General features: G+C 44.4%; 1 protein-coding gene across 1 annotated transcript in view; it reads right to left on the bottom strand.

The window, feature by feature from the left end:
• Positions 1 to 13,987, bottom strand: part of PSMD6 (proteasome (prosome, macropain) 26S subunit, non-ATPase, 6) — an 18,846-nt gene extending 4,859 nt beyond the window's left edge. The window contains exons 1-5 of the mRNA XM_010851528.1: positions 13,749 to 13,987; positions 12,908 to 13,113; positions 10,091 to 10,236; positions 9,614 to 9,833; positions 9,397 to 9,505 (exon numbers count right to left, since the gene is read on the bottom strand). Coding sequence (XP_010849830.1) covers positions 9,397 to 9,505; positions 9,614 to 9,833; positions 10,091 to 10,236; positions 12,908 to 13,113; positions 13,749 to 13,893 — 826 coding nt within the window. The 5' untranslated portion in view covers positions 13,894 to 13,987. The remainder of the gene's footprint in view (positions 1 to 9,396; positions 9,506 to 9,613; positions 9,834 to 10,090; positions 10,237 to 12,907; positions 13,114 to 13,748) is intronic.
• Positions 13,988 to 16,964: the final 2,977 nt, after the last annotated feature.

The raw sequence follows: 16,964 nt of genomic DNA, 5'->3' as shown, positions 1-16,964 counted from the left end.
AGAAGGTTTACCGGGCATTTCCAGGGAGGCCCGCCTATTAGACCTGCCGCTACGTATACAGTGTCCAACGCGTGCTGCTGCTAAGTCGCTTCAGTCGTGTCCAACTCTGTGCAACCCCACAGACGGCAGCCCACCAGGCTCCCCCGCCCTGGGATTCTCCAGGCAAGAACACTGGAGTGGGTTGCCATTTCCTTCTCCCACGCATGAGAGACACTTAAAAATACTTACTGACCCAATGCCCAGCTATATGTACGGAGACATGAAGAAATACTCGTTATATTTTAGGGAAAAAGGTACTTAAAAATCCTAAAAAGCTACTTAGAAACCTGTGTGTAAAATACACCTACGTATATTTAATGGTGCTTCGTGCCTGTGTGTCTGGACACAAATGCCCTTGGAACCTGAGCTCAGCGGTTGCCTCAAGAGAAAGAGCCCAGGCAAGCCAAGGATAGAGCGCCTCTTTCTTCTTTATGTGATACATTAGAAACTTTTCCACATATACAGAAAACCTCAGGGTTTTGGGGTGACTGCTACTTTCCAATTTTCCAAGTATGTAATGAACAGAAGTTCTGGGAGGATATATGACTATCTTAAAATGATTCTGGAACAATTCTGTGTAATTTGTAATATGAATTTGGACATTAAGACTTTCTCACCTCGGTTTATTTGTAAACTTCTGAAAACTAGGTTTTACCTAGAAAAGGATGTTACTTCCTCTTTCAAGTAAAATATTTCAAAGTACACAGTCTATGAATACTTAGCAAAGCAAAAAAGCTTATTACAAAGCCAAATAAATGCTACATATCTCACTACACAGGAGCAGACGGTAAATGATACAAATGGTAACTTGTCAAAATATTCATCTGTCTGTCCTTTGCGTTTAAAATGCCTGGGAAATGGAGGGCGGTCCCAGGCCCGGCCCCGCCGTCCCAGGGGTGCCCAAGGGCCGCTCTGCCTGCACCCCGCCTGCAGGTTGAGTAGGCAGCAGACTGTGACACACACGCATCGAAATGCTACTCGGCAGGAAAACACAATGAGCCACTGCAAAGAAATGGCAGTAACATGGGCTTTAGTGCAAGAAACGTACTGGGCGCACCACGGGGCTAGTAGTCGGCAGCATGGTGCTGACAGACAGGTCAACGGACCACGAAAGCAAGTCCAGAAATAAACAGACACCTATGCCCAGTTAATCTATGACAAAGGAGGCAAGAACATACAATGGAGAAAAGACCGTCTCTTCAATAAGTGCTGCTGGACAGCTCCGTGTGACAGGATGAAACTGGAACCTTCCCTAACACCACACACGAAAATAAACTTAAAATGGATCAAAGACCTAAATGTAGGAAAACAGAACACTCTCTGACATAAATCACAGCAATGTCTTTTTTGATGACCTCCTAGAGTAAAAAATAAACAGGAATTAATTAAAAGCTCCTTCACCTCAAGAAACCACAGAATGAAAAGACAACCCATAGAATGGGAGACATTTGCAAACAAAGCAACCTACAAGGAGTTAATCTCCACAGCACACAAACAGCTCTTGCAGCCCTCGGTCAAAAACCAAACCACCCAATCACAAAACGGGCAGGATTTCCCTGGTGGTCCATGGTTAAGACTCTGTGCTCCCAATGTAGGGGCAAGCCTTTGACCCCTGGTCAGAGAAGATCACACATGCCTAGCAGCTAAAAAAGAAAAAATGGGGGCAGAAGATCTAAATAGACATTTCTCAGGGGAAGAAATACAGATGGCCATGAGGCACAAGAAACATCAGTAATTATCAGAGAAATGCAAATCAAACCTAGTGAGACATCACCTTACACTGGTCAGAATGGCCATCATCAAAAAGTCTACAAACAATAAATGCTGAAGAGGGTGTGGAGGAAAGGGAACCTTTTTACACTGTTGGTGGGAATGTAAACTAGCAACAGCCACTACGGAGCAGGATATGGGCTGCACTGAAAAACTAAACAGAGAACTACCACATAATCCAGCAGTTCCCCTCGTGGGCATACACATATATGGAGAAAGCCATAATCGGAAAAGATATATGCGCCCCAATGCTCACAGAGCACTTTACAACAGGCAGGACAGGGAAGCAACCTGTCAGCAGAGGAACAGATACCTATGAGTACATACACATAATGGAATGTTCCTTCAGCCACAAAAAAGAATGAACCCATGCCTTCACCAGCAACGTGGATGGACCTGGAGATGATCACACTAAGTGAAGGAAGTCAGAGGGACAAAAAGCCTATGATATCACTTATGGGTAGAATATCAAAGTCCATACAAAGGAGCTCATTCACAAAACACAAAGACGCACACACTTTGATAACTAGGACAAACTTCTGGTTACCAAAGGGGAAAGGTGTGTTGGGGGAGAGGAGGCATACATTAGGAGGCTGGGGTTTACACACACACACAGTAATATATTACATGTATTTTACAGATAACTGACAAGGACCTACTGTATAAGAGAACTCAACACTGTAATAACTAGACAGGAGAAGAATCTGAAGAAGCATACACATATGTATCATGTAACTGAATCAGTTTGCTTCATACCAAACACACCACTGGGTAAATCAACTCTACTCCAGCACACAAAAAGTACTTAAATTTAAAAAGAAAAGAGATGTCCATGGTATTACCTGCAGGCCTGGGTGACCCGGGATGCGGTCACATTCCTGGAGCCTGAGCAGCCTGTTGCCAAGGCAGCGCTGGGGTGGAGCTGAGGGAATGGGGGAGACGTGCCTGCAATGGAGTCCCCCTCCCCTGGACCCTCAGTGCCTGGTCCCCTGTGAATGGGACCCCAATCTCCAGATCTAGGGGGGGCCCTCCGAGAGCTCAGTCAAGCCTAGAACACCCAGATTACGGTCGAGCCGCCGGGTAGGAAGAGCTTTGACCTGTCACCTGGTCTCCAAGTGTCCCAGTGGTGAGGCTCCCACCAGCAGCTTCCCTCCTTGGAGTTGCCCTACCCAAGTACTACAGCACCCTCAGGAGCACAGTTCACAGAGGTCTTGGGATTTTGGGGAGTACAGGAGAAGGGGGAAAAAGTCAAAAGACCCGAGCCCTGGCACATTCCACTCTAATCTACAACCCCGGAACACAACTTTCCCTAGGGCTCCGATTGCCCAAGAAACTGGAGGGGGGCATGGAGGACCGCTGCCGCCTTGTGGACGTTTCCTGTAACAACAACCTGAAAACCGGTTAACAGATACCAAGGGACGCTTTCATGCAAAGACCGGCACAATCAAAGGCAGAAACGGTATGGACCTAACATAAGCAGAAGACATTAAGAAGAGGTGGCAAGAATATACAGAAGAACTATACAAAAAGATCTTAATGACCCAGATAACCACGATAGTGAGATCACTCACCTAGAACCAGACGTCCTAGAGTGTGAAGTCAAGTGGGCCTTTAGGAAGCATCACTATGAACAGACTAGTGGAGGTGATGGAATTCCAACTGAGCTATTTCAAATCCTACAAGATGATGCTGTCAAAGTGCTACACTGAATATGCCAGCAAATTTGGAAAACTTAACAGTGGCCACAGGACTGGAACAGGTCAGTTTTCATTCCAATCCCAAAGAGAGGCAATGCCAAAGAATGCTCCAACTACCGCACAGTTGTACTCATCTCACACGCTAGCAAGGGAATGCTCAAAATCCTTCAAAGTAGGTTTCAGCAGTATGTGAACTGAGAACTTTCAGATGCACAAGCTGAGTTTAGAAAAGGCAGAGGAACCAGAGATCAAATTGCCAACATTCGCTGGATCATAGAGAAAGTAAGGGAATTCCAGAAAAACATCTACTTCTGCTTCACTGACTATGCTAAAGTCTTTGACTGTGTGGATCACAACAAACTGCAGAACATTCTTAAAGAGATGGGAATACCAGACCACCTTAGCTGTCTCCTGAGAAACCTGTATGCAAATCAAGAACAAACAGTTAGAACCTTACATGGAATGACTGACTTGTTCAAAACTGGGAAAGGAGTATGACAAGGCTGTACACTGTCACCTGTTTATTTAACTTACATGCAGAGTACATCATGCGAAATGCCGCGCCGGATCAACCACCAGCAGGACCAAGATATCCAGGAGAAATATAAACGACTTCAGATATGCAGATGGTACCACTCTAATGGCAGAAAGTAAAGAGGAAGTAAAAAGCCTCCTGATAAGGGTGAAACAGCAGAGTGACAAAGATGGCTTAAAATTCAACATTTAAAAAAACTACAATGATGGCACTGGGTGCCATCACTTCGTGTCAAATAAAAGGGGGAAAAGTGGAAACAGTGACAGACTTTATTTTCTTGGGCTCCAAAATCACTGTGGATGGTGACTGCAGCTATGAAATTAAAAGATGCTTGCTCCTTGGAAGGAAAGCTATGACAAACCTATATTAAAAATCACAGACATCACTTTGCCAACAAAGGTGTGTATGATCAAAGATATGCTTTTTCCAGTATTCATGTACGGATGTGAAAGTTGGAACCATAAAGGCGGCTGAGCACCAAAGAATTGATGCTTTAGAACTGTGGTGCTGGAGAAGACTCTTGAGAGTCCTTTGGACAGCAAGGAGATTAAACCAGTCAATCCTAAAGGAAACCAACTCTGAATATTCATTGGAAAGACTAATGTTGAAGCTCCAATACTTTGGCCACCTGATGTGAAGAGCTGACTCATTGGAAAAGACCCTGATACTGGGAAAGACTGAAGACAGGAGAAGGGGGCGACAAAGGAGGAGATGGTTGGATGGAATCACCAACTCAATGGACATGAGTTTGAGCAAACTCCAGGAGATGGTGATGGACAGGGAAATGTGGTGTGGTACAGTCCATGGGGTGGCAAAGAGTCACACATGATTTAGCAACTGAACAACAATATGTAAAATAGGTAATTCACAAGGACCTAATAAATAACACAGGGAACTCTACCTAACGCTCTGTAATAACCTAGATAGGAAAAGAATATGAAGAGGAATACATGTACGTATCTCTGTAACTGAACCAGGTTGCTTAACACCAAAAACAAACACCACAGTGTAAATTATCTCTACTCCAGTATACAATAAAAATAGAATTTAAAAAGAAAACAACAGAAATATCAACAGTATTCCCCTCAGGCCCGGGGACCTGGGCTGCAGTCACACCCCTGAAGCCTGAGCAGCCTTGGGACCCAAGGCTGGACTGGGCTGGGGCTGAGGGAGCTAGGGAGGATGTACCAGCAAATGAGCCCCGTCTGGACCCTGAGTGCCTGGTCCCCTGTGGATGGGACCCCAATTTCCAGATCCAGGCGGGCCCTCCTAGAGCTCAACCACGCCTAGTGCACCCCAGAATGGTGGACCCTCTGGGCTGAAAGAGCTCTCAATGTCACCTGGTCTCTAAGTCTCCTGGGGGTGCGGTTCCTACCGCCAGCCTCCTTCCTGAGTTACCCCACCTAAGTACCATAGCACCCTCAGCAGGGCAGGTTGGGGAAGGCTTGAGATTTCTCTTGGGGGGGGGGGGTGCAGCATAAGGGGGAAGTCATGAGACCAGAACTGTGGTGCATTGCACTTTTATCAAAAACCCTGGAACACGACTTTTCTCCAGGGCTCTGACTGCCCAAGGAACCTGAGAGGGGCGTGAAGAAGTGCTGCCACCATGTGGACATTTCCCACAACAACACCTGAAAACAAGCCAGAAGGAAAGCCGCTCAGGTGCCTGATTCTCTGCGACCCCATGGACTATACAGTCTATGGAATTCTCCAGGCCAGAATACTGGAGTGGGTAGATGCTCCCTTCTCCAGGGGATCTTCCCAACCCAGGGATCAAACTCAGGTCTCCCACATTGCAGGCTGATTCCTTACCAGCTGAGCCACCTGGCAAGCCCAGCGCATACTGGCAACTCTTCAAATTCACAAGGCCTGCTGGGCTGTAAAGGACACCTGCCCTTTAAGCAATGGCCTAGGGCAGGTAATCAAAAAACAATTCAAAGCATGCTGGACCTTCAACAAGTCAATCTTAAGCGATCAGCTTAAGATAAACGCTGCCTTTCCCCCCCACCCTTTTCTGAAAGCACATGAAAATATGCTCCATATTGCTAATTATTCAAGAAATAATTAGCACCAGTCTGACTGGTCATCATCAAAAAGACTACGAACAGCAGTGTGGGGAAGAAGCATACACGTGTTCGGATGCCAGAGCTGCTCTGCTGTGAACCTGAAACAGTCACATCTTAGTCATCAGTTCAACTCCAAAATCAAGTAAAAAGCTTAAAAAAAAAAACAAAAAACAAAAAACGACTACAAACAGTAAATGTGGGAGAGAGCACGGAGAATAGGGAACCTGCCTATGCTTTCGGGGCACAATGGAAACTGTTAACAGTCACCAGAAGGGACACATGGAGGTTCCTTAAAGAAACTAAACACAGGCTGCCCATGACCTGCTCTCACTCCTGGCCTTGAGGTGGAGAAAAGCCTCACTTCAGAAAGACACGTGCACCCAGCATTCACTGCAGCACCATTTACACTAGCAACCAGTCCATCCTAAAGGAGATCAGTCCTGGGTGTTCTTTGGAAGGACTGATGCTGAAGCTGAAACTCCAATACTTTGGCCACCTCATGCGAAGAGTTGACTCATTGGAAAAGACTCTGATGCTGGAAGGGATTGGGGGCAGGAGGAGAAGGGGACGACAGAGGATGAGATGGCTGGATGGCATCACTGACTCGATGGATGTGAGTCTGAGTGAACTCCGGGAGTTGGTGATGGACAGGGAGGCCTGGCATGCTGCGATTCATGGGGTCGCAAAGAGTCGGACACGACTGAGCGACTGAACTGAATTCAACAGGAAGCACCCAAAAGCTCCAGGGAAGATGGATGGCTCAAGCGAGCGTTTCATACATGTACAATGAAGTATGACTCAGCCGAAGAAAAGGATGAGTTAATGTCATTTCCAGCAGCATGCACAGCCCTGGTGATGATCACAGTAAGCGAAGGAAGTCAGACAAAGAACGACAAAAAGCCTATGAGATCACTTACTGGTCTAGTCTACAGACTGATGAACACGAACTCATTTACAAAACAGAAACAGACGCAAGAGACTTAGCATAGACACTTCTGGTTACCAAAGGGAAGGGGGGGTTGGATAAACCAGGAGCTTGGGAAGAACACACACACTATTGTAAGACAGTAAACCAACAAGGGCTGCTGGACAGCACGGGCAGCGCTGCTCAGTATTCTGAGATAAGCCGTATGAGCAAAGAATAAACAAAGAGTGAATATGTGTGTGACTGAGTCACTCTGCTGTGCCGCTGAAACTAACACAACGCTGTAAACCAACTACACTCCAATGAAGTTTTTTTTAAATTTTTAAATATCTGGGAAATGAGTAAATTTGGTACATATCCCAAGTGTCTCAAATTACAGACACTTTCACGAAGCACTTAATGACACAGACAGGCACTGTGCTCGTGTCAAGATCATTACAAAGAAAAAAAAAGTAAGGTCTGCTCCTAATAACTCTGGGTAGCAGTAGAGAAAAACTGTAATAAAGCATCCCAGAATAATTTGTTTTCAAAACAAGGCATATGTCCAATAAGCACATGGAGATATTCAAAACCATCATGTATCACTGCACCCACTAAGATGCCTATAATAAAAAAAAACACACAATTAACATGTATTATGGTGGGGGCTGGGGGGATGGGACTGGGACTCACACGCTGCTGGTGGTAAAACGGCGTAGCTGCTCTAGAGAACAGTCTGGCAGTTTCTCAAACAGTTTCTCAAATAGTTACCATATGACCCAGCCATTCCATTACTAGGTATACACCCAGGAGAAAGTATACACTGTGTCCATACGAAAACTTGTATATAAACATTCATTACAACACTGTTTATGATAACGTCCATCACCTGATAAATGGATAAGTAAAACCCTGTCTCCATGCAGCGGTGTGTCACTCAGCTGTAAACTGAATGAAGCTCTGCTCTAGGCTACAGCACAGGTGACAGCAAAAGCATGCTGGCAGAAGGAGCCGAGCACGAGGCTCTGTGTAAACCCATTTATGCGCCATGTCCGAAATAAGCAAATCCATGGAGACAGAAAGACCAGAGGCTGCGAACAGGAAGGGGAGGTGACTGCCGATGGGTACAGAGCATCTTTTGGGTGATGAAGATGTTCTGCAAGCACTGGTGTGGTTGCACACCTTGTCAATAGATGGGGCATGAAATAAGAGCACCAGGAACGCAGACAAAGGGTTTATTAAAAACCTCTTCGGCCAAAGGAATAAGGAGAAAGCTCCACATTTGAGCAGAATACAGACCATGGGATCCATAGCCATAAAAAAGGGAGAAGGGCAATTCCACACTTCCAACTGTGTGGGCCAACATGAGAAGATAGGACCACACAGGTCCTTCCACACCTTCCCTGTTCCCACACTGCCTAAAAGGGAGTATGAATCCCCATGGGGTTTCCCAGGTGGCTCAGTGGTGAAGAATCCACCTGCCAATGCAGGAGACACAGGTTCGATCCCTGGGTTGGAAAGATCCTGTGGAGGATGAAATTGCAACCTACTCCAGAATTCTTGCCTGAAAAATCCCATGGACAGAAAGAGCCTGGCAGGCTACAGTCCATGGAGTTGCAGAGTCAGATGTGACTGAGCACAGACACGTGAATTCCCACAAGGCAGCCGAACTTTCTAGGCATGGAGAAAGCACGCCATAAGCACTGGGCCAACACCCACTTCGAAAGTAAAAGATCATCATTTGGAGTCCTCCTTTCCCAAGTTTTGTAAATGCTGCCTATTTATATTAACCAAATACCTTCCGAAACTTGCAGCAGACAAGAGAATTATCAATGCCAAGCTGTTTTAAGTTTTAGGAAAATCTGGGAAGGAACCCTGGGTTGAACACCACAAACACATTCAACACATTTTCTCAACCAACATCCCTTGAAAATGATTTGCAAATCAGCACAAAGACTCAGCTAATGCACAGCTAACTCAATTGAAAGGAGAGTCAAATTCCCATACATCAGTCGCCAAAACACTCAATGCTTAGAACCACTTGCTCACTCGTGCTCAGGGGTCAGGCATACTTCCTCGGCAGAGAACCAGACAGCTGATCTCTCTAGCTGGTGAGGCCGCAGAACTGTCATGCATTTTTCTGTGTTCTGTTTTGTTAAATAATCCTTAAAAAAATGTAACCATCAATCTTACCTTGTGGACCACACAAAAAGATATTTGATCAGCGTCTAACAAGAATGGACAAAGATTAGGCACGCTGACCAAAGAACAACAGCTATCTCTGCACACTGTATTTTTCATATATGTGAAAAATCATCTAAGGTTGTCCACAGACAGAGTGAGGAATAAGATGAAGACAGCCCGAACGAACAACTCTATCCTTACCTAACGACTGGAAGAAAACAGAGTAACGGCATTCGTAGAGTGAAAACAGGTACTGGCGGACGGCCGGCAGGCTGTGCAGCACCTCGAGGATCTCTGCCCCTTTAATCACCTAGGGGTTTTTCAAAGAACAAATGTATGCTTCAATGATTATGGTTTATTTATTCTGGAAAAGCATGGTGTATTCTCTAAACATGAGTATCAAAGACTCAGTCGTTACCTTTTCCCTGAGATCCGGTCTTTCTAAGGCAATCATGCTGACATAGACGGTGTAAGTCACAAAGGTTTTATAATCCATGAGTTCATAGGATGTAAATGTTGAAACTGTGTCAAGGAAGAGTTCAGCTGCCTGTTTGAAATCACGAATAGCTACACAATAAAGACCTTGATATACTTTTAGGCGGTTCCTCCGGTCCCAATCTCCTCCTTCCTCTATCAAGCTATAAAATTAAAACAAAAGTCATAATCTGGAAATAAACAGTGCTTTTTGCAAGCTTTGTATTATTATGAAAGAGAGAACAACTTGTCACAACTTAAACCAAAAAGTAATATATAAAGAGAATAGTTTCCTAAATAAGTACATTAATTATTTGACCAAGTGTACTAGTTGCAAACAAAAGAAACAGATTTCTTCCATCAATTTCTTATTCATAGCATCGTAACTTAGAGGGAATATACCCCCACCACTAAAACGTACCTTTTGGCCTTTTCTGTATTTCGAGTGATGAGGTCATTATCCATGTAAAATAAACCAATTCTAAGGAGATAGAACACAATATCCAGTCGGTGACCCAGCGCCACGGTTTTGTCATAGGTCCTGCGAAAGGCTGTCAGAGCACCTTCCTGTCAAGAGAACAAGGCGAACAGGTGAGAAAAGGTTAAATGTTTTGAAAGCTACAGCTGTCTAGGATTTTCTAAGCAAAAAGTGGGAGGAGAGGTAGGCGTGGAGACAGAAGAGTATGGCCATGAGATGGTAACTGTTGAAGCTGGGTGGTTACTATTCTCTCCATGTGTATAAAGTGTAAGAAACACATCAAATGTGTCTAAGCATATACTTATATTCTAGGGGGAAAAAACACATTCATAACTTATTCACCATTGTTTCAGTATTCTTCTTTGTTCTATATATTCAATATTTTTCCTCTAACAATTACAATACGCTTTTACTTTCCTATAAATTATCAATCCTAACAACTAAAGAGTATTAAAAAATTTTACCTTAATCACTTAGAATGCAACTGATTATTTAAATATACAATTCCATCTCAAATCATTGTGGAATAAAATGTTTTCATTGCTTTAAAAATATGAATATGTGGGACTTCCCTGGTGGTCCAGTTAGGATTAAGACTCTGCATTCCCACTGCTGCGGGTATGGGTTCAACCCCCAGCTGAGAAACTAAGATCCCACATGCTGTGTGACGTGGCCAGAAAAACCAAAAACAACAAAAAAGAAAAAAAGAAGAAAGAAAACGACGTGAGCCTGTGACATCTTGTTTTATGAGAAAATAGGGAAGACCAATGAGATCATGTCAAAAGGACAAAGAAACCATCTTAAAGGAACTTACACTAACAAATCTATAACAAACTGACCACCAAAAATAATAATGACTATAATCAATACAGTACAGTGAGAAATAAAAAGCCACCAAGTTGATTATTTAGTAAATAGAATAAAATATTAAAAACAAAGTAGGGCTTCCCTGGTGGCGCAGTGGGTAAGGATCCACCTGCCAATGCTGGAGACACGGGTTCAATCCCTGGTCTGGGAGGATCCACGTGTGCCACAGGGCAACTAGCCCAGTGCGACACGACTGCTGAGGCGGAGAGCCCTGGAGTCCACGCTCCTCCAGAGAAGCCACCACAACAAGTAGCAGCCCCTGCTCGCTGCAACTCGAGAAAGCCGCACACAGCAGCGAAGATGCAGCACAGCCAACAGAAAATAAAGATCAGACAAAAAACAAACGGAGGAACAAAGAAAACTCCTCATTTTAGAAGAATGCTATTGCATAGACATGGACTATATTATTAGAACACCACCAATGGACAAAATGTGGATTCCAGCGTATCCTTGTTGGAATTCCTCAAGGCCTGAATCAAAAGCTTGACATTTCTCATTCATTCATAATACTGCATCCTGTTCAAACTATACTAGCTATATTTTAAACTGTTCTGTACTTTTCAACTTTTACAATAACCAGATCTTAAATCTATAGTCAGCAGGAAAAAAATAAACTTGTTTTAAATTTAAATCAAATAATAAATAACAGTTCAGATCACTTAACATTTCAGCACTTTGCCAAGGTACTAGTCTAACTCCTGTGCCCCTGGGAACTATCATTATTCCTATTTAATAGCTGAGGAAACTCATCCAGTTAAGTAAATCATGATTACTGAAGCCAGAAACAGAACTCAGGCAATCTGATCCAAGAGTCCACAGTACTCAATTTTTTAAAGTTAATGCCATGTTATCCATTATCTCAACACTTCAGGGTACAATGCTTACAGTCAAGGACATCCAAAGCCCATCCTCTTAACCACTATTATACAACAACTAGGTTAAAAAATTTAAAAGACCCAATACTTGCAGGTGCCCCTCTTACGCCGATAGCATAAGTTAGGTTGGCTGCTGGGCTGAAGAACAGTCACAGATACTAAGACAAGGACTGTTTTCTGTCCCTGAGATTTCATCTCAGGGTACACGCTGGAGAGACACAAGCATATGTACACAGAGGCACACACAAGCACAGTTTTACAGCAGCAGCTTATCTTAGCAAAAACAGCTGAAAACACCACAGGGGTCCAACCACTGAATAGTTAAATAAAGCACAGCATCACCCTGCTACAACGGACTACTAACCAGCAGTCAACCAGAATGAGCAAGAGCTAAGCACTAACATGGACGGTCACCCAGACAGAATTTTGAAAGAAAAAGTAAACAGCACAGCATGAGTACACTTCGATACACTTTAAAACAACCCTTTTAAACCAATACTGCCCAATTTCTACAAGTGCCTACACGTGACTACAAACGTACAAGAAGAGAATTAAAAAGATAATCTCTCAGGAGGCAGAAAAAAAGAAAGAGCAAATAAAACTTCAGCATTAACCCTAAGATTTTAGTTTCTTACAAACAGACAATTACTTGCGTAAAGCACTGGTTCTGGGAAGCACCAGAACCAGCGCTTCCCAACCAAGACAAGCTACAAAAATAAACTACGGAAACATCCAAGTTTGGCAACATCAGCAGACACGCATGTCCGCACACGCACTTCTCTGAATCACAAGGAGAGATGGGGAAGAATACACACCTGGCTGCTGTCTGGGGGGCCGAGGAGAGAACAGTGTAGCAAGAAAACCATTAACTTTTTCTTCGTTCATTTCTGCACTATTCACTAGTTCAGGTAAGCAGATTACCTGTGCAGTTTTGGGAAGAGGGTACTTAATGTTTAAAATGAGACCCTGAACAGTGCCCACTTCAGGCTACACAGACAGGAGAGACCACCTCACCCACCTTGTCGCCTATCCGGCAGAGGTACTCCGCCTTTGCCATCATCGCGTCTCGGATTTCGCTCTCCCCCAGATTCTTCTCTGCATCCTCCAGCTCCTCATCCAAACGTTTCAACTCGTCTTCGTTCGCCTTCTTCATTTTGTTGAGCAGGTCCACGTCCATCTGCCACTCCAGGGACTTGCACAAGGCTTCGTAATAAGGAGCCATGTCTGAGAGAGAGCAAGAGGGGTGTGACTTAGGCGTGCTTACCCCCATCTTCTTCCTCCCACACAAGCTGTGAGGTCGTCCGCCGGACCCCTGCCCATTAGCAGGAAAGGGCTGGGCACCACGAGGTGCTTGCTACTGGGAGGCCAACATCAGGACCAAGCCTGTCACCGCCGCCCTCTCCTAGGGCCGGGGATAGGGCAACCCTTGGTCTGCCTCTCGGTGGCTGCTGTACTGAGAGAAAGGGCGAGCTTGTTTACAGCCACAAACACCTCAGACCCGTGCACTTAAGGCTATAGCGTCCGCTGCCATCACTACTGGGAAGGGCAAAAGGAACCGATGCCAAGTTTACCCTCCACCGGCAATGCTAACGTCCCCGAGACCAGTCGCTAATGACAATAAGCCCTGTCTCTGGCTCGGTGCTCAACAACTCGGGATACCCCCAACCTGGTCCCAAGGCGGGAGGCGCACAGAGCAGCACACCACTCTGAAAGCCTGGAGGTGCTGAGAAAATGAAAGCCCCGAGGTGCGGATAAGCCAGGTCTGATCTCGGGGTCCCCGTCGGGGTAAACCCCTCAGGCTGGGGAGCGCGGGGCCGCCCGGGCCTAGGCCGCTGACTCGGCGCTCCCGCGGGCCTCACTGTTATCGCGGACGGCTGCCATCAGCTCGTCGCGGACCGCCGCGTCCCCGCGGTGCTCGGGCAGGCTGAGCAGGAAGCGCAGCTGCGCGATGCGCAGGTCCGGGTTCTTGGGCAGACCCTCCTCTTCCAGGTTCTCCAGCGGCATCGCGGCGGCGACAGCAGCGGTTCCGAACAGACGGCAACTCACAGCCGACAACTCAGCCGAGACCGGCGACGGCGGCGGCGGCGGCGGCGGAAGTAGGAGGAGGCCCCGACTGCGCCGGGACGCCTCCAGCCCGGCTTCCGGTCCCAGCTCCGCCTCCGCCCGCAGCGCCCCCTGCTGGACACTCCCGTATATGCCCACCCCGGCCCCGCGGTTTTCCCCGCCTCTGAGTTAGGAGAGTCCCAGGGAGGGTGGTCCCCACCTCCAAAGTTGGATTTCCTGAACCTCTTTCTCCCTCCATTTTTTAGCTATTTCACTTTCCAATCCGTTTGTGATTAATAGAGGCTGGCAATCTTGAGGATTTTGAAAATATAATAATAACAACAACAGTAACCACCACAACAAAAAACGACTGCAGTTGTCTAGGCCCTACTCTTCCCCTTTTACCTTTCTTCTTATACCCATTTCTTAAAAGATATGGAAGCATAGTTGCTGTACAATATTATATAAGCTTTAAAGGTTATACTCCATTTACAGTGGGCTTCCCGGGTGGCTCAACGATAAAGAATCCACCTGCAATGCAGGAGATGTGGGTTTGATCCCTGGGTTGGAAAGATCCCCTGAAGGAGGAAATGGCAACCCACTCCAGTATTCTTGCCTGGGAAATCCCACTGACAGAGGAGCCTGGCGGCTGCAGTCCATTAAGTGGCAAGAGAGTCAAACGTGACTTAGCAATTAAACAACGACTCCATTTATAGTTATTATTTTTAAAAAATAGGCTGTATTCCCCATGTTGTACAACAGATCCTTGTAGCTTATTTTATATCTAATGGTCTGTCCCTCTCACTCCCCTCTCCTGAAACGCCCTTCAATTCTCTTCCCCACTGGTAACCACTAGTTTGTTCTCTTTATATCTGTGAAGACTTTCACTTTTATGAGGAACTCATTTTAATTCTCTTAACACTAGGAAGTAGTACTGTTACCCCATCTTGTAGATAAGAAAAACAAAGCACAAATAAGTTAGGGAACATGATCAACCAAGAGTCTAAAATCCATGTTCCTTCCATGCTTCTCAGAAAGTAGCTCCCAGATTCCAGTCTTAACACCATAGCACCATATGTTTATTCATAATTTAAATTGTTGCATGACTATATTTTCAGCCTCTTTTTGTTCATATTGCTACAGTCTTCAGTACTGGTAAAGGTTACGTGAAATTCCACCCAGTGGATTTCCGTAATTTACTTTTACTCTTCCTTCCATTAGAAATGCCTTTAGGTTGTCTAAGGTTGTTATCTTCCTATTATAAAAACCAAGGTGAATACCTTGGAATGCACAGGGTATTTTGTATTTTACATTTTTTTCCCCTTAGCATAAATTCCCATTCAGGTTTGATCGGCACAAAGAAGACATGCTTTGTGATTTTCAGATATTGAATATTAAATGCTTTTCAGAGAGAGTTAAACCATTTACACAGCCACTGAACCATTTGGAACCGTAACATTCTCACCAGCAGAAGGCATTACCATATGTTTTTAATATCGTGTCTGTTTTTGGTAAAAAAATAAATATTTTGAAGGCAACTCAAATGACAAGGAAAATGCTGAGAGCACAGAAAAAATTGCCAACACTCCTCCATGCTAACCTTCTGGAGCTCCCCAGGTGGTGCAGTGGTAAAGAATCCGCCTGCCAGCAAAGGAGACGCAAAAGACAGGGGTTCGATCCCTGAGTTGAGAAAATCCCCTGGAGTAGGAGATAGCAACCCACTCCAGTATTCTTGCCTGGGAAATCTCAAGAACAGAGGAGCCTGGCAGGCTACAGTCCATTGGACTGCAGAGAGTCAGACAGGACTGAGCGACTAAGCATCCTAAGCACCAAGAACCTTGTAAACCTCTTTCATTCATTCATTCCACAAACATTATTGCACAGTTGCAAAGTACCAGGACGGACATAGCCTCTGGGAACACAGCAGTGAAGAAAATGTGGGCCCTGTCTGCATGGAGCTTACATTCTAGAGACACTTAGTTCCACTGAAACCCATCTAGGTTACATATTAATAGGCTCATTTTGAACGTGTACCTTATGAACTGCTTTGTTCACTCACCATGTAGGGTAGATGTCTTTTCATGCCAGTAAATATGGATTAACATCATCACCTCTAATGACTACACAGGAGTCCATTACTCGTATGTGCCAGCTTTTCCTCTTTCAATCCGTAACTCCTATCATCTGAATATTTTTCATTTTCTCACTCTCATTTTCAGATACCATCAAGTTGATCATCTATGTGCATATGTTTCCACATTTGGTTTGTTATTCCTTACCTCAAATCCCTAGAAGTAAAACTGTTAATTAACAGGGTCTGTACATTTTATATTTTGACATAGTAGATAAGGATTATATAAATTATTTTTCTAAAAATTAGATACCAACTCACATTCCCACCAACATTAAACAGAGAGCCTGTTTCCCTCTCTGCCAAGACCTTTTCTTCACCCATTTTAATCTTCAGCAACAAAACATGTTTTGCTTTCCATTACGTTTCTCTTATTATGAGGTTGAATTTCTTTTCACATTTGTGCTGACCTGTATTTTCCCATTTGCTAAACTCCTACCTTGCTTCATCAATTCCTCTACATAATCTTCCTGATTGATCTCTGAGCACTGTTCATATCTTCAGGATATAACTGCTTGTCAAGAAATGCAAAATTTCCTATAGTCATTTTCTACATTTTTAATGAATTTTTAAAACATAGATGTTTATAATGTTTATATAGTTAAATTTATGATTCTTTTCCTTTATGCTCCCTGATAGCATTATCAAGTCCTATTAAGACCTTTCCAACACCATGGTTTAAAAAATATTCACCCGTGTTTTCCTCTAGCATATTGATGCTTTTCTCTTTTGTTCTTTGTCGCTTTCTGCACTTAAATCTTTGATCCATCTAGAATGTTCATATAAAGAGAAATGTATATCATATTTAAAATATTTTTACAACTTACTTGGGCAAAAAAAAAAAAAAATTCTAGCCCAGGATCTATTACTTGAACCAAAGATTTGACAGCAAAGAATATCT

Source organism: Bison bison, unplaced genomic scaffold (genome assembly GCF_000754665.1).
Source record: "Bison bison bison isolate TAMUID 2011002044 unplaced genomic scaffold, Bison_UMD1.0 scf7180017864304, whole genome shotgun sequence".
NCBI lineage: Eukaryota > Metazoa > Chordata > Mammalia > Artiodactyla > Bovidae > Bison > Bison bison.
This window is presented reverse-complemented; position numbering and strand designations above follow the sequence as displayed.